Raw genomic sequence first — 17949 nt, 5'->3', positions numbered from 1 at the left:
CCGCGCAGGAGTCGGGTAGGGCTGACAGCCGCGCTTCCTCTCCCCGCTCCGGGGAGACAAGGTGAAAGGGAAGGGGGGCGGCGGCACTCCACGGCGTGCGGCCGGGAACAAAGACGGGAGGAAGAGGAGCCGGCCACGCCGACGCCGAGGACGCGCCGACTTGACGCACGCCGGCTGTGCCCGCTCCCTACGCCGCCGGCGGGCCGCAACCTTCGCGAATACGGCTTTGCGCACTGCGGCGGGCTGCGCCGCAACCGAGCTTGCCGGCGGCTCCGCCCGCGTCCTGCGCGGATTGGCGGCGGACGGCAGCCCGGCCGCTGATTGGGTAGCGTCGGAGCCATTCGGGGCGGCCCCGGCGGGTTCGCCGCCCCAGAGTGATAAGTGCGGCTCCGGACACGCCTCGGCGCCAGCGGTGAGTCGGAGCTCTATGGAGGCGGCGGCGAGTCCCGGGTGGTGGCCGTAGCGGCGACTTCTCTGAGCTGAGCGCTTCCAGCCGGTCCCCGATTCCTTCCTCCCCCTTCCCTTCCCCTTTTTTGTTTTCCGTTCCCTTCCCCTCCCCTTCCCCGTCCCCGACGGCCTGATCCTGAGGCGGCAGCTGCAGTCGCGGCTGCTGAGTTCTGGGTGAAGGTGAGTGCCGCGCCGCCGCCGCCGCGAGGAGCGCTCTAAAATGGCCGCCGCGCCCAGTCCGCTTCTTCTCGGGCGGCACAAAATGGCGGCCGCGGGCTTCGGGCGGGGCGGCCCTTCGTAGCGCGTCCTCCGCGCTTCGGGGCCCTGGGAATTCTTCTCCTTTGTTCTCCCTTCGCGCTGTCGACTGAGTGGAAGACGGCAACCCCTGCGGCCCGCGCCGTCTCGGCGGCTGCGGGGCTGGGGTCCGGGCGGGCCGCCGCGCGGGTGCGTTCGGAGGGGAGAGCGTGGCGGGGCCGCACGCGCCGCGGCGGGGAGGACGCGGGCCGCGGGGGGCCCAGCCGTTGGCGCGGGACAAGCCGAGGCGCAGGAGTCCCGCAGACCGGCCTCCCGGCGGGGAGGTGTGTGAGTCCCCCCGGGGCCGGCCCGGAGCCAGGGGGCTCTTCGGGGGCGGGGGCGTCCCGGCGGCCCCCCTGAGCCCGGGGAGAGGAGAAAAGGAGGGTCTCTTTCTTTGTCGGTTGGGGAGGCCGGTGTCGGCCCCCTGGGGGTGGGTGGGCTGTGGGGCCCTTCGGGGCGGCGGGTGGGGAGGAGGCCGCCTTCCCGCGGAGAACAAAGAGCCGGGCGCCGCCGGCCTCCCCTCCCGAGCTGCGCCGGCGGCTTCGCGGGGCGCCGGGCGGAAATGCTCCCCGCCTCCCTCCCTCCCGCCGGCCGGGCGGACTCGGCGCTCTTTGTTCCCAGGAAGGGAAGGGGCGGGCGGAGGCTCCGCTGCCATGTTGCGGCCCTGGCCTCCCGCCTGGTGGTGCCGCCGCTGCGCACCCCGGGCGTCTCCCCGGGGCCTCCGCGGAGGAGTTAATGTGCGGACGGACAGGAACCGCCACACAGTCCGCTGTCTCTGCTCCCGGCTTTGACTCGTTAGTTGGGGCATGGACTATCAGGATCTTCCCCACGTAATGCGCCCGGGTGGAGGGTTAGCTTTTCTACTGATCTCGGTGCTCGGTTTTTAAGGAGGGAGATTGGCTTTTTTTTTCCTTCCAGATTCACCAGTTGAGACTTTTTTTATATGTATAGAAAGGCACTTTGCACCCTTGAACACAAAGGAATTTCCAATTGGCTAAACAGAACTAAAATTTACTGCCCCTTTGTGTGCCTCCTGAGGTCTGCAGTGCAGGGAAAGTTCGGTCAACTGCGGGGCCGTGGTCCGAAATAAATTACCATTGAAGGGGGGGGTTACAGATTTGTATGTGAGCCGTGGCTGATTTTGTACTCTTTCTCATTCTAGGTTTTTCATTTCTCCCATCCCCATCCCTCCCCACCCCATCCATTAATATTATTCTTTTGAAGATTCTTCATTGTCAAGCCGCCAAAGTGGAGAGTGCGATTGCAGAAGGGGGTGCTTCTCGTTTCAGGTATGTATGTGCGGATTTGTTTTGGGCAATTGTTAAAAGACCAATCCAAAACCAAAAGAATCACCACACTAAGTAATTCTGAATAAATGTGCTGTACATTTAGTTTAAAATGTGTCTCGTTCATTTTTCTTTGAAGTCCTTAAATGTTCATTATCTTTTATTAACTGCCATGTGAAAATAAATGTAATCAATTGTTTGGCTTTCCATTTGGCCCAAGTTCGGTCTTCATCTGTGGTGTAATTTCTAAAATACAGAATAATTAAGAGAGATCTTTACCCTCTGTATGAAACATAATTGGGGTCTAGTTTTTTTAAAAAAATGTTTTTCTTTTAATTAGTGCTTCTTCGGGCGGAGGAGGAAGTAGGGGTGCACCTCAGCACTATCCCAAGACTGCTGGCAACAGGTAAACATGCAAAAACGAGTTTTACAAATAACATTGTATTAGTAACCTTTGTTATGCATAACAAAATAATTAGGGCACTAGACATTAGGAATCCCAACCTGATTGGGCATGATTTCTGCAAAATAACCTAAATTTAGGTTATACATGCCACGTGCTCATGAGACTTAGAGAATGTTGGTTCCCAATGTGGGGCAGCACCAGGAAGTCTATTAGAAATGTAAATCATGGGCACTGCCTGGGCCCACCAAGGCGGAAACAGTGGGCCTTTTTTTGTTCTAACCAAAGCCCGAAAGGCGATTCCGATGCATACTTAACCATTGATTGAGATTTTTAAATATATATTTTATTGATTTTTCGCAGAGAGGAAGAGAGAGGGACAGAGAGTCAGAAACATCAATAAGAGAGAATCATCAATCGGCTGCCTCTTGAACAGTCCCTACTGGGGATGTGCCCGCAACCAAGGTACATGCCCTTGACCGGAATCGAACCCGGGACCTTTCAGTCTGCAGGCCGACGCTCTATCCACTGAGCCAACCGGTTTCGACTGATTAAGATTTTTAGTTGTAAGAGAAGTTGAGAAACCCTAAACTGAAATTTAAATTTGTTTTATTTAGGATTTCTGATCGGTATGACAGACAATAAATGTGACTGGTGCTACATTTTAAATTGTCTTAATTTTAATTAGAAATATTTTTTATTAGCGAGTTCCTGGGGAAAACCCCAGGGCAAAACGCTCAGAAATGGATTCCTGCACGAAGCACTAGACGAGATGACAACTCCGCAGCAAACAACTCCGCAAATGAAAAAGAACGACATGATGCAATCTTCAGGAAAGTAAGAGGGTGAGTTTATAGGTCCACTTGGTCTGTTTTAACAAATGCCTGTTGGATGGTTCATCTTAAAGATCAGTATTCAGGGGCTTAGAATTGCTTTCAGCCTGTTGTGCTGACATTGCCCATTTCTGGTGTATGACCCAGTGAAGTGCACAGAACAGGTGAGTGTGAGCTCCTGCGCTTGCCTTGATAATAGGGAGGCTCTTCTCTGGTTTTTGAGAATGAGTGAGATTTGTCAGACAGCTGGGGACCCCCATCAGGTACAGATATTATCATCTAAATTACAGTGACAGGTTTATTAAATGTCTCTCTGGTTAGATGGGGACAAAAAAAGGTCTTGATATTAAAGGGAAATGATGAAGAAAAAATGAACATAATTTAAAAACTGTTTTTTCGAGTTAATAATTCTTTGTGTGTTAGCTGACACTTAACATGATTCCTTTTCCTTCCAGCATACTCAATAAGCTTACTCCTGAGAAGTTTGACAAGCTATGCCTTGAGCTCCTCAATGTGGGTGTAGAGTCTAAACTCATCCTAAAAGGGGTCATACTGCTGGTAAGTTACTGAAAGGGAAAGAAAAATACTTAAACCAGCATTGGTGTTTTCACACTGTATTATTGCTTAAAACTCTGAGTATGAGCTAGATAAATGTGTTTTTGAATAATGGTGATTTTTTTAAAAACCCACCAACTTAATGGCATCAGGTTTTGTAGTTGTTCATACTATTGTTGCTTGGAAAGTTAATGGGCTTATCATAAACAGGCTATTTGGGTTTGTTTGTTTTTCATTCTGTGGAAAATAACAATTTTGATCTTGGGTGAATTGCATAATAGTGATAGAACATTCCAGTGTCTGTTTACACTTTTGGTGTTCAGCATATTTTCAACACCTGGGGGAGAGGGGGTAGTGACTAGTATGAAATCTGTATAACTGGGCTTTAATATACTATAACAGCTAACAAATGTGTTTTTCCAGGCTGTATGCTAAGCACTTTACTTGCATTGTTTAATTTAGTTTATTCTGTAAACCTTACAAAAATGGGGGGTTTTTCTAAAATTACAAATGAGGTATGGAGGATTTGTCAGTAAGAAATCTGAGAAGATTAAGAGTGCATGCAAAGAATTAGGTTATAAAGGAAGGGGGGATACGGTGTTATATTTAGTATTTTTAAAATGACATTTCCTGTAGATTGTGGACAAAGCCTTAGAAGAGCCAAAGTATAGCTCACTGTATGCTCAGCTATGTCTGCGATTGGCAGAGGATGCACCAAACTTTGATGGCCCAGCAGCAGAGGGTCAACCAGGACAGAAGCAAAGCACAGTAAGTGGTAGTGCTTACTTTGCCTATTTTAAAGTTGATTTGAAAGATCTCATTAATAAGACTTTCCAAATGTCTTTTGTTTTTAATAGACATTCAGACGCCTCCTAATTTCCAAATTACAAGATGAATTTGAAAATCGAACCAGAAATGTTGATGGTGAGGATTTATTTATATTTGATATTAAGTAGTGTACTGTGCATTTTCAACTTAATCCTGAATGTTGACTTTTATTTTTCACAGTCTATGATAAGCGTGAAAATCCCCTCCTCCCCGAGGAGGAGGAACAGAGAGCCATTGCTAAGATCAAGATGTTGGGGAACATCAAATTCATTGGAGAACTTGGAAAGCTTGATCTTATTCATGAATCTATCCTTCATAAGTGCATCAAAACAGTAAGTATGATTAAGAATTGGGTTTAAATAATCACAATTATTTGGGGGAAATGAGTCAATTATAATTGTTCCTGCCATCTGAGAATTTTAGACTTTATTTTGATGAACAGCAAAACTTTCATATTCTGAATGTGGAAGTATGCAGTGCAGTAGGGTAGGGGTAAAACTGGTTACCTATGTTAAATTGCTTAATTTGGGGGATCCCTTCACAGTTCAAATAGGAAGTACTGTTAAATACATTAGGAACTCTGAGTCAATGCAAACATAAGGGGAAATACTATATAAAGATTTTTGTCAAACTGGGTCATTTTTTCTCGCAGCTTTTGGAAAAGAAGAAGAGAGTCCAACTCAAAGATATGGGAGAGGATTTGGAGTGCCTCTGTCAGATAATGAGGACAGTGGGACCTAGATTAGACCATGAACGAGCCAAGGTATGTGTGTCACTAACAAATAATATGGGTAGTTTGTCTTAATTTTATTAAAATCCGATGTCTTTTTATGATATAGGGTAGTGGTCGGCAAACTCATTAGTCAACAGAACCAAATAACAATATGATTGAAATGTCTTGAGAGCCAAATTTCTTAAACTTCTTCTAACCACTACTTCTTCCAAGTAGACTCGAACAGGCCGTGGTATTTTGTGGAAGAGCCACATGTAGTTCGAGAGCTGCAGTTTGCCGACCACGGATATAGGGGGTTGCCATGTTTAATCATTAACCTTGATTAGAATCTAGAAGTCTTTAAAAGCCTTAAATAATTTACATTTGCCATAACACTTTTAACAATTTTTTTTATTTTATTTTATTAGTCCTTAATGGATCAGTACTTTGCCCGAATGTGCTCCTTGATGTTAAGTAAGGAATTGCCAGCGAGGATTCGTTTCCTGCTGCAGGTAAAACTGGTTCCTTTAATTATGTCGATGAGCTCACTTTTTCTGCTTAGAATATTAAAATGAAATTTATTTAAAATTTCTAAATTAAAGGATACTGTAGAGTTGCGAGAACACCGTTGGGTTCCTCGCAAGGCTTTTCTTGACAATGGACCAAAGACGATCAATCAAATCCGTCAAGATGCAGTAAAGGTAAGATTTTTCTGTTATCAGAGCTTTAAGAATATAACCAAAGGACCCTCTTAAAACTTTAAGACTGTTTGAGACTATCTCATCTTACTAATGGAGCTCAGAATTATAAATAGCACCCTGATAGTCCATAATTTTTCTGTTTTTCACAAAAATAAGAATTTAAGTGTCCAAAACAAGTATTTTGTTCACTTTATTTCTAAAGGATCTAGGAGTGTTTATTCCAGCTCCTATGGCTCAAGGGATGAGAAGTGACTTTTTTCTGGAGGGACCGTTCATGCCACCCAGGATGAAAATGGATAGGGACCCACTTGGAGGACTTGCTGATATGTTTGGACAAATGCCAGGTGATTTTAAACAAAATGGTGGTTTGGTTAAATTTAAAAATCAGTATAACATAGTAGAATTGTAAAACGTTGTCCCCTGTATGTATTTCAAGGTAGTGGAATTGGTACTGGTCCAGGAGTTATCCAGGATAGATTTTCACCCACCATGGGGCGCCATCGCCCAAATCAGCTCTTCAATGGCCATGGGGGACACATCATGCCTCCCACACAATCGCAGTTTGGAGAGATGGGAGGCAAGTTTATGAAAAGCCAGGTAAGAAGAACTTAAGAATGTTTAAGCAACAAGTATTAAACCCTGTAACGTGATTTTTTGCTTTTTAAAAAAATGCAAATGCTTTAGAGTCATATGTGTTTTTCTAAACCAAATCTACATCTGTGGCAGTTGTTTTAAACTGGGTGAAGTACTTACCCTTAAGATTAGTAAAGTATTAGTAAAATCACATCTCTTTATTTCTTGTTAGGGTTAGATTTTTATTCTTCCCTGTTTCATCTTTTACTTTCTCTGGGCAAATTCAGTTAAGCTTTCCTTATGGCTTGGCTCATTCCTTTGGTACTTTATTACCATAATTTGTGGACCCCTTTTTATCTAGACTTTCTTTCTCCCTTTCTGAAATAGGGGCTAAGCCAGCTCTACCATAACCAGAGTCAGGGACTCTTATCCCAGCTGCAAGGACAGTCGAAGGATATGCCACCTCGGTTTTCTAAGAAAGGACAGCTTAATGCAGATGAGGTACATTTGCCTATGTTACTTGATATACCACAGTTTGTCAATTCAGAAATTGCCCAATGATTATAAAAAGACGCGTTGAGGACTTAAATGCTGGACTTCTTCATCTTCTTTCTTCCTTTTTCTGTACTACTTTTTCTTTCTTTGTATGTCCAGCGTCCTGTGAGCGAAGATTATGAGATATGAGGGCAAGCTTCTTAAAGTGTTTAGTGAGAACAAGGAAAATGGTTGTCAAGATTTTGATTGTGATTTCAATCAAAACAAGTTCTTTGATTAGTTCACTCTAACTAGAATGGCTTAACTAAACATGAAGCAAGATATTTTCTAAACCCTAATTAAATTTCCTGGTTATTTTAGTGATGCTAGTCCTAGGAGAATTCTGATATGTGTAAGAATTAACAGTGTCTGATTCTCCTATGGATAAAATCTTCAGTGTTCTTGACAGAAATTGAACCTATAAAGGAAGAGTACCTTTTTAGTTATTGTTGAAACTTAAATTCCTGCCCTAGGATTTTTGGAATGTTGCATTTGGTATCTTACCAACTGCATGTTGTTAACTTGGATATCTGTTTTGATTTGTTTTCCATTCTAGATTAGCCTGAGGCCTGCTCAGTCGTTCCTAATGAATAAAAATCAAGTGCCAAAGCTTCAGCCCCAAATAACTATGATCCCTCCTAGTGCACAACCACCACGCACTCAGACACCACCTCTGGGACAGGTATAGCAACTTCTACTTGATACTTCTGAAAATGTCTAAAGATTTTCTTATTGTATACACCCTCTAAATTCACGTTTATTTTAAAATTTTTTATTAAGCAGTCATACCTATTATGTTTTTCAGACACCTCAGCTTGGTCTCAAAACTAATCCACCACTTATTCAGGAAAAGCCTGCCAAGACCAGTAAAAAGCCTCCACCCTCAAAGGAAGAACTACTTAAACTAACTGTAAGTTTCAAATATTCTCATAGACTAGGTCATGAAGTATATTTGGGTTTTTTCAGAAAAAGCACTGAAGACATTTGGATTGTATTCTTTTCAGGAAACTGTTGTGACTGAATATCTGAATAGTGGAAATTCGAATGAAGCTGTCAATGGTGTAAGAGAAATGAGGGCTCCTAAACACTTTCTTCCTGAGATGATAAGCAAAGTAATCATCCTGTCACTAGACAGAAGTGATGAAGATAAAGAAAAAGCAAGTTCTTTGATCAGTTTACTCAAACAGGAAGGCATAGCCACAAGTGACAACTTCATGCAGGTAGAACACTTTCCTGTTTCTGTGAGAACTCTTTCCATTCAAATTTAAGAACGGATAAACTGACTGCTACATATTCTTTTTAAGGCTTTCCTGAACGTATTGGACCAGTGCCCCAAACTGGAGGTTGACATCCCCTTGGTGAAATCATATTTAGCACAGTTTGCAGCTCGTGCCATCATTTCAGAGCTGGTGAGCATTTCAGAACTAGCTCAACCACTGGAAAGTGGCACCCATTTTCCTCTCTTCTTACTTTGTCTTCAGCAACTAGCTAAATTACAAGATCGAGAGTGGTTAACAGAACTTTTTCAACAAAGCAAGGTCAATATGCAGAAAATGCTCCCAGGTAAGAATGCTGGGGAGGGTTTTGGGGTTGTTTTTTTGTTTTTTGTTTTTTTGTTTGTTTTTTTTTTTAATGCTATGACTAGATTCCTTAGTACCTTGAATGGACTTGTATAAGTCAGATGGTGTGCTTGTCCTGTGCAGATAATAAGCATTACCTCCCACAAGTAGATTTCACTTTGTTATTAAAAAGTCATTTTTAACTAAATTGCTTCAAATGTCAACAGTTTTCTTTGCTGGGTTAACTTTTTATTCTTTTTTATGAACTTTGTATATTTGGGAGGTTGTTGCCTGATACAAAAGTGGCTTTTTCTTTCAGAAATTGATCAAAATAAGGATCGAATGTTGGAGATTTTAGAAGGAAAGGGACTGAGTTTCTTATTCCCACTTCTCAAATTGGAGAAGGAACTATTGAAGCAAATAAAGTTGGATCCATCCCCTCAAACCATATATAAGTGGATTAAAGATAACATCTCTCCCAAACTTCATGTAGATAAAGGATTTGTGAACATCTTAATGACTAGGTAAGAAAATGTTGGCCACCTACAAAAAATCTGTGGGGTAAGGGATTAAGAATTGTCTGTTTTTAGCTAGAAACTTTGTTTTGGGGTTCTAATAAGATCTCTTTCTCTGTAGCTTCTTACAGTATATTTCTAGTGAAGTAAACCCACCCAGTGATGAAACAGATTCTTCCTCTGCTCCTTCCAAAGAACAGTTAGAGCAGGAAAAACAACTGCTGCTTTCTTTCAAGCCAGTGATGCAGAAATTCCTTCACGATCATGTTGATCTACAAGTCAGTGCCCTCTATGCTCTTCAGGTGCACTGCTACAATAGCAACTTCCCAAAAGGTGAGAGGACCAGCCTCAGAAAAAGGGCAGATGGGGGGACGACTTTTCAACAGCACATTAAGCCCTAACCAGTGGACACAGCATCTGCCTGTGGACTGTTGGTTGCTGGCTCATCTCCAGTAGTGGGTGTGCAGGAGGCAGCTGATTGATGTTTCTCATTAATGTTTCTAACTCGCCTCCCTTCCTTTCTGTAAAAAATCAATAAAACATATATATTTTTTAATATATTTTTATTGATTTTTTTATAGAGAGGAAGGGGGGGAGAGAGAGCTAGAAATGTCAATGAGAGAGAAACATTGACCAGCTGCCTCTTGCACGCCCCCTACTGGGGATGTGCCCATAACCAAGGTACATACCCTTGACCGGAATCGAACCTGGGATCTTTCAGTCCGCAGACTGACGCTCTACCACTGAGCCAAACCAGCTTTGGCAATAAAATATATTTTAAAAAGAAATTAAATAATGAGATTACATTTTGTCTTTTAGGCATGTTACTCCGCTTTTTTGTTCACTTCTATGACATGGAAATTATTGAAGAAGAAGCTTTCTTGGCTTGGAAAGAAGATATAACCCAAGAGTTTCCAGGGAAAGGCAAGGCTTTGTTCCAGGTAAATGTTTTGCTGGAGAAATTTGGTCTGCTTTTTCCAGTTTACTTGGTTTTACTTTAATGACAAGCCTTTAAAATCAAAATAGTCAATGTTTTAAAGGTATTCTACGCTGTCATGCTGTGGGTAGAGTAGATAAGAGTAGGTAGTTCCCCCCAAATGAGGTAGAACTATGAAGTAAAAGGCTTCAGTCCTTTGTGTAAGATGTTAGGTTAGAACTGGCTAATTTTAAGTGAAGCCATTTAAAAAGATTGGGTGAGATTGCAAGTTGGGTTTAAGCCTTTTTTAATGTCATTAAAAAGATGATTGCTTCGTCTCATAGTTTGATTTTCAGTCTTACTGAATGAAATTCTAGCTCTAGGGGATTCAAAATGACAGCAGGTTCCAGGCCAGATCACAGAGATTCTGAGTTAATACCGGTAGGTCTGTGGTACACAATCCAGGTGATTGATTGATAGACCAGTTTTCCAAGGGGCCAAGCCTTGAGAAACACTGGTTTATAGTATCTTATCTGTACTCCTAAGATTCACAAACTAGTTTTATGAGGATCAATTGTTCTTTTTTTTTTTTTTTAATATATTTTATTGATTTTTTACAGAGAGGAAGGGAGAGAGAGAGCTAGAAACGGCCATGAGAGAGAAACTCAACCAGCTGCCTCTTGCACACCCCCTACCGGGGATATGCCTGCAACCAATGTACATGCCCTTGAATGGAATCGAACCTGGGACCTTTCATTCTGCAGACCGATGCTCTACCACTGAGCCAAACCAATTTCAGCAGGATCAATCATTCTTACAGCATTTACACTTTGCTCTTCCCTTGGAGAGACTGGTCCAGCAATTTTGGGGTGCTAGAAATCTATTCAGGAATCTTACTTTGACATTTTTTAAAGGGGAGTAAGGGAGAAAAACATCAGTTGCCTCACACACACGAGCTGGCTCAGCATCGAACTCACAGCCCAGGAACGTGTCCTGGCCTGGAAGCAGACCCACAACCTTTGGGTGTACAGGAAGACACACCAATTGCAATACACCAGCCAGGGCTAGGAATCTTCTGCCGCTTCCCCTTCACAGTATAGCTTTAACATATTATGTCTAGTAATAATTAATGTCGTTTTCTAATACTTTTTTTTTTAATCGAATTTATTTAAACAATACAACAAAATTTAATCAACAATATAGTTGCCGTTGTTTTCTACTACTTGTGCCCAACGCTCAGGAAGCATTTTAATCCCTCTGTTGTAAAATTCTTGTGATTTTGATGCAAAAAATTCGGTCAATGCATTTTTGAGGCATTCTTCATTATTAAATTTTTTTCCAAGAAGAAAGTTTTGCAAAGAACGAAACAAATGGTAATCGGAAGGGGCAATATCAGGAGAATATGCAGGTTGAGGGAGAACTTCCCATTCCAACTGGCGCAGTTTTTCAGCAGTGATTCTTGCAGTATGTGGTAGTGCATTATCGTGGTGAAGAATTACGCCCTTCCGATTAATCAGCGCGGGTTCTTTTTCTCTTAAAGCTTGGGCTAACCTTTCCAATTGGGCACTATACACTGCACTTGTAATGGTTTGGGTAGATGGTAAAAGTTCATAATGAAGAATTCCTTTAAAATTCCACCAAACACACAACATCACTTTTTTCGCATGCAAGTCAGGTTTTGGCGTGGGCTGCGGAGCCTCATTTTTGTCCAACCATTGAGGCCGCCTTTTCAAATTAACATACAGCACCCATTCTTCATCTCTGGTAACAATTTGCTCTAAAAACGGCAAACGGTTTTGACGAGAGAGGAGCGAACTGCAAATTGTGACTCTTTGATTACGGTTGTTGTCGGTCAACTCATGAGGAACCCATTTTCCAAACTTTTGGACTTTGCCAAGTGCACGCAATTGATTGGAAATTGTTTTTTGTGAACAATTTGAAGTTGTCGCAAGCTCTTGTTGGGTAATTTGAGGATTTTGCACCAAAAGAGCTTGAAGAGCTTCTTGATCAAAATTGGACACACGGCCTCGACCACTCTTGTCATCTAACGAAAAATTTCCCTCGCGAAATTTCTCAAACCAACGCTGGCATTTTCTGGCGCTAACTGCATCTTGACCAAGAGCAATACAGATGTTTTTTGCAGCCTCACTTGCTTTTCTTCCTAATTGGAACTCGTAAAGCATGCAGTGCCGAATATGCTCTTCATCCGCCATCTTCTTAGCCCTAGTTCTGCAACAAAAACCAAACCAAACACAAACTTTTTCAAGCAAAACTTGTTAATTGCACTTCACACGTTCTGTAGATACCACGTGTTTGAAGGTTATGTCAATACAAGTCAGCGCCAAGCAAGATTTTAAACGAATGTTTAAAAACGACATTAATTATTACTAGACCCAATATTTAGGTTTGGAAAGAGCATCTGTCTCCTAAAATGATCCTGAAATATAACTGGAGCGGTGTCAAAAAATGACACCTGAGCTAATTTACCATAAATAGTTTGTATCAGTGATCACCAACTTTTCAAACCTCGTGGACACCAGTGATCCACTGACCACTGGTTGGCGACTGCTGGTTTATATGATATCCAAAATCTAAATAATGAGTACTTAAAATAACTTTAAAGCTAATATAAATAGTATGTTTGCTCTATGTCCTAGAGACAATTATAAAAGGTAAACAAAACTTGTGTCCTTGGTTGGGGCCTAAATTGGTCTTCAAAGCTTCTGTTTTGGGTTTTTCTGTCAGTACTATCTATTTTTTTACATTACAAATTAATTTACAGGTGAATCAGTGGCTAACCTGGCTAGAAACTGCTGAAGAAGAAGAATCAGAGGAAGAAGCTGACTAAAAGAACCAGCCAAAGCCTTAAATTGTGCAAAACATACTGTTGCTATGATGTAACTGCATTTGACCTAACCACTGCGAAAATTCATTCCGCTGTAATGTTTTCACAATATTTAAAGCAGAAGCACGTCAGTTAGGATTTTCTTCTGCATAAGGTTTTTTTGTAGTGTAATGTCTTAATCATAGTCTACCATCAAATATTTTAGGAGTATCTTTAATGTTTAGATAGTATATTAGCAGCATGCAATACTTACATCATAAGTTCGCAAGCAGAAGGCAGTCTATTGCAAGGATCTTCTTTGCTGCCAGTTATCATAGGCTGTTTTAAGTTAGAAAACTGAATAGCAACACTGAATACTGTAGAAATGCACTTTGCTCAGTAATACTTGAGTTGTTGCAATATTTGATTATCCATTTGGTTGTTACAGAAAAATTCTTAACTGTAATTGATGGTTGTTGCCGTAATAGTATATTGCCTGTATTTCTACCTCTAGTAATGGGCTTTATGTGCTAGATTTTAATATCCTTGAGCCTGGGCAAGTGCACAAGTCTTTTAAAAAAGAAACATGGTTTACTTGCACAAAACTGATCAGTTTTGAGAGATCGTTAATGCCCTTGAAGTGGTTTTTGTGGGTGTGAAACAAATGGTGAGAATTTGAATTGGTCCCTCTTATTATAGTATTGAAATTAAGTCTACTTAATTTATCAAGTCATGTTCATGCCCTGATTTTATATACTTGTATCTATCAATAAACATTGTGATACTTGATACAATTGTGTGTGACTTTTAAATTAGCATCCACCAACTTAAAAAAAAGTTTGGAAATAACCAACATGTAACCAATTCCTGTCAAAGGCAGTGCTGAGATCATAAGTCTTGAATACATAGCAGCAAACTCAGAGGTAGTAGTGGATAGAACCAATGTTTGTGTCCTATTGGAGTCAGAGAAGCTTGTTCTTAACTGTTTTGACAGGCCTCTTCACTGACATTCCTAACATACATAATAGACTTGGAGCTTCTGGTGGATATCCTGAGTACAATGAAATTAAGGCTAAGTAGAGACATGCAGATGACTTTTTTAAATGTGTTTTGATTTTAGAGGGAAAGTTCTAGAAATATCAGTGAATAATATATCAGAGCCTGCAACTCTAACCAGCAATGGAACTGACTTCCCTGCAGACACTAAATTTTAAAAAAGTCAGCTTCCTGAACTTTTTTTTAATCTAAAGTGTCTTAATACACAGCTATGGAATTAATGAGCTATAAATGGCATTATTGCTGGCCACCTGCCCGACCTTCCCCTTAAAGGGGACATTGGAGTTAACCTGGTAAATGTGTATAGTACTAGGTCTTTGCTTCCATTTACAACCAGAATTCCTCTAATTCAGCTATGGCTGTGGTCCGCAAACTGCGGCTCATGAGCCACACGCGGCTCTTAGGCCCCTCTTCCACAAAATACCATGGCCTGGGCAAGTCTATTTTGAAGGAGTGGCATTGGGGGAGGTGTAAGTTTAAAAAACTTGGCTCTCAAAAGAAATTTTAATCATTGTACCGTTGATATTTGGCTCTGTTGACTAATGAGTTTGCTGACCACTGAGCTAGGGGACTGGACCAAAGGAAGTCTTAGGCCTGATGTGCAGTTGTCATTGGTTACAGAAGTCAGGCTTTCACACACCCCTCCCATGCTTTAAGAACTCATACTGATGATCCCTTGCTCCAGACATTAAACAGTATTGTATAACCTACCATACTAGGGGACATTTGCACCTTGTATAAATAATGCCATTAGTATCAGCATACAAATTTAGTGACTTGCCTTAAAAATAGGATTCCACATCTTTTACTGCTTTGAGTTACCTCTTCATTTTGCCAGTTCCTTTCCCATTCTCAAACAGGCTGCACTCAAATACACTGAAGCTTTTCTCAAGATAAATAACCTATATTCAGTAATTTTCATTCTATAGGCAGAATTGGACAGTAAATTCCTTGAAATTTCTTTTCAGGTCAACAAACTTTCTACCTCGTTTGTTGGCTGTTCCTTCTCAGTCTCCAGTAGGAAATGCCTGGTGTCATAAGTACCTCAGCTGCTTAACTTTCAAACCCTGTGTCTAATCAACTCTCCCTCCAAAACAGGAATCGGATAGCTTCTTAACCTCTCCACTCATTTCTATTCTGTATGCCCCAATAGCTTTACTGGGTCCTCTGGCCTGGCTTCCATTTTTTCCTGGGACATGCCAGGCATTGGAGGTTTTTAATGCTTAGATAACTGGATGACTGGCTACCTCAAGCTTCACCGGGTCTTGGCTCAAATGTCACATTTATTAGTTTATTAGTAAGGTCTCTACTGTCCACCTCTTTAAAATGTAACCCTACACACATACCAGGTGTACCAGTTAATGCGCATTTTTTTCAATAGATGGTGTCATGTTGATATATAATAAGTGCTATTTTGTATTGACAGCAAGCTTCAAAACTTCATGTCAAAAATTTCTGAAGGTGTTATAGATACTACACATACAGTTAAAATGTATAATTTTGTGCCAAAGAAGATTTGTGGGAAGTTTTAATTCATTATTTTGAAGAAAAGTGCTGCTGAATACTTCAGGAAGCTTATGGTGAACATGCTCCATCTCAAAATACTTGTGAATGCTGATTTAAACGCTTTAAAAGTTATAATTTCAATGTGAAAGGCAGTGAATGTCCAGGTCAACCGAAAAAGTGTGAAGACCAACATTCACAAGCATTGGATGGAGATGCATGTCAACTCAAGAACAACTTACAGAAAGATTAAACTGCTTAGCAAACAATTTCCAATCATTTACAAGCAACAGGAAAGATTTTGAAGGAAAAGGGATGCCACATCAACTGAATGAAAGACAAATGAAAAAGTCATCAGTAAAATGTTGGGCAAGGGCACAGAAGAAATTCTTTTGCTTCAAATTGTGACTGGCAATGAAAAGATTTATTTTGAGAATTCCCAAATGACCAAATCATGGGTTGATCCAGATCAACCATCAACATCGACTGGAAGGCCAAATCACTTCAGAAAGGACAATGCTCTGTGTTTAGTGGGATTAGGAAGGTGTGTATTGTGAGCTTCCAAAACCAGGTGAAGTCATTAATACTGATTGCTACCGTCAACAAATAATTTGAACCACGATCGTGAAAAGACCAGAATGCCAGAAGATACGGCAAAGTAATTTTGCTTCATGCTGATGCACCATCACACACTTCAAAACCAGTTAAATACTCGTTAAAAGTTCTTGCCTGAGAAGTATTAACCCACCCGCTGTATTCACCAGACCTTGCTCCTTCAGATTACCACTTGTTCCGATCGATGATACACGCACTTTCTGAGCAGCGCTTCAAAACATACGAAGAAGTGGAAAATTGGGTCTCTGAATAGTCTGCCCCAAAACAAGAAAAGTTCTATTAGGACGTTATCCACAAATTACCTGAAAGATGGGGAAAATGTGTAGCTAGCAATGGACATTACTTTGAATAAAGCATTTTTGATGTTTCTCTTGAAATTATCCTGTTTTCTTTGATTATAAAATTCGATTAACTGGTACACCTGGTATGTCTTTCCTGCTTTAGGTAACTCCATGCCTGCCATTATATGACACTGAATATATCTGACCCCTTACAGAATGTGAAGAGATTGAACTTTTTAACTGTTTTGTTCTTTACTGTATCCCCCACACCTAGAATAGTGCCTAACACACAGTAAACTCAAGTATTTGTTGAACTAAATCACAAATTAATAAAATTATTTTACACAGCAGAAACTGGACATAAAAAAAAAAAGGTTGTGGAAAGAACTTAGACTTAAGTTATAGATTTAGGATTCATCCCTACACTTACTAGCAGTGTGATGTTAGGGACATTTCAATTCTGAGCTTTTGATTTTTTATAATGAGGCGAGTGGAAAGGATTGTCAGAACTAAATAATACCAAGTATGTGAGTCAGCTTAGAGCCCCGCACCTAAGCCCTTCAATGTATAGGGTAGGGCAAAAGCAGGTTTAGTTGTGAGTATAAAAAAATAGTTTATTCTTGTGTTATTAACCGTTGTATTGTTTTCCATACAAGAATAAACTGTTTCATGTACTCCCACCCTGTATGTGAATTCATGTCTGACCTCAGTAGCTTTTTCTTTCTATTTAAATATTTAATGATCTCAGTAGCTTTTCTTTCTTTTTTTTTTTTTTAAATATATTTTATTGATTTTGTACAGAGAGGAAGGGAGACAGATAGAGAGTCAGAAACAGCGATGAGAGAGAGCCATCGATCAGCTGCCTCTTGCACACCCCCTACTGGGGATATGCCCGCAACCAAGGTACATGCCCTTGACCGGAATCGAACCCGGGACCCTTCAGTCCCCAAGCCGACGCTCTATCCATTGAGCCAAACCGGTCTCGGCTGATCTCAGTAGCTTTTCTAAAATACCTCTCATAAGAACTTCCATCCTGAGCTTGCAATCACCAGCTAAAATCTAATGGGCCTTGCTTGGTTTTATTTGACTATCAAAAGCAACAGGGTTTGGCTCAGTGAATGCAGTGTCAGCCTGTGGACTGAAAGGTCCCAGGTTCATCCAGTCAAGGGCACATGCCCAGGTTGTGGGCTCAATCCCCAATAGGGAGCATGCAGGAAGCAGCCGATCAATGATTCTCATCATTGATGTTTCTCCCTCTCCCTCTCTGAAATCAATTAAAAAACAAATATAAAAAAAAATAAAAATAAAAAAAAGTCAACTGCTCTTTGTCTTCCTCTCAGGCTTCTCCATTCCTTTTTAGGCTTTTCTTTTCTCTCTCTCTCTCTCTCTCTCTCTCTCTTTTTTTTTTTTTTTTTTAACATATTTTATTGATTTTTCAGAGAGGAAGGGAGAGGGATAGAGCGCTAGAAACATCGATGAGAGAGAAACATTGATCAGCTGCCTCCTGCAAGCCC

The 17949-nt window shown here is 41.3% G+C and overlaps 1 protein-coding gene across 4 annotated transcripts; it reads left to right on the top strand.

The window, feature by feature from the left end:
• The first annotated feature begins 376 nt into the window (after nucleotides 1–376).
• On the top strand, nucleotides 377–13774 carry EIF4G2 (eukaryotic translation initiation factor 4 gamma 2). 4 transcript variants are annotated; one of them, XM_084893517.1, is made up of 22 exons: nucleotides 377–627; nucleotides 1904–2030; nucleotides 2368–2433; nucleotides 3135–3275; nucleotides 3719–3821; nucleotides 4455–4586; nucleotides 4676–4742; nucleotides 4827–4978; nucleotides 5299–5409; nucleotides 5787–5870; nucleotides 5961–6059; nucleotides 6262–6403; nucleotides 6496–6656; nucleotides 7020–7133; nucleotides 7723–7848; nucleotides 7972–8076; nucleotides 8171–8386; nucleotides 8471–8729; nucleotides 9045–9249; nucleotides 9362–9573; nucleotides 10060–10181; nucleotides 12939–13774. In XM_084893517.1, the coding sequence occupies exons 8-22, from the start codon at nucleotides 4895–4897 to the stop codon at nucleotides 13002–13004; spliced, it is 2106 nt and encodes a 701-aa protein (XP_084749643.1). In that variant the 5' UTR covers nucleotides 377–627; nucleotides 1904–2030; nucleotides 2368–2433; nucleotides 3135–3275; nucleotides 3719–3821; nucleotides 4455–4586; nucleotides 4676–4742; nucleotides 4827–4894; the 3' UTR covers nucleotides 13005–13774. The 4 variants fall into 4 exon arrangements, with proteins under 4 accessions (XP_084749643.1, XP_084749644.1, XP_084749646.1 ...); XM_084893518.1 differs by having other exon boundaries at nucleotides 383–627; nucleotides 1966–2030; XM_084893520.1 differs by lacking the exon at nucleotides 7020–7133 and having other exon boundaries at nucleotides 383–627; nucleotides 1966–2030.
• The last annotated feature ends 4175 nt before the right edge of the window (nucleotides 13775–17949 follow it).

This window comes from Pipistrellus hanaki (genome assembly GCF_964339955.1).
Source record: "Pipistrellus hanaki genome assembly, chromosome: 9".
Taxonomy (NCBI): Eukaryota; Metazoa; Chordata; class Mammalia; order Chiroptera; family Vespertilionidae; genus Pipistrellus; species Pipistrellus hanaki.
The sequence above is the reverse complement of the archived record's forward strand: the minus strand, read 5'-3'. Positions and strand labels throughout refer to the sequence as shown.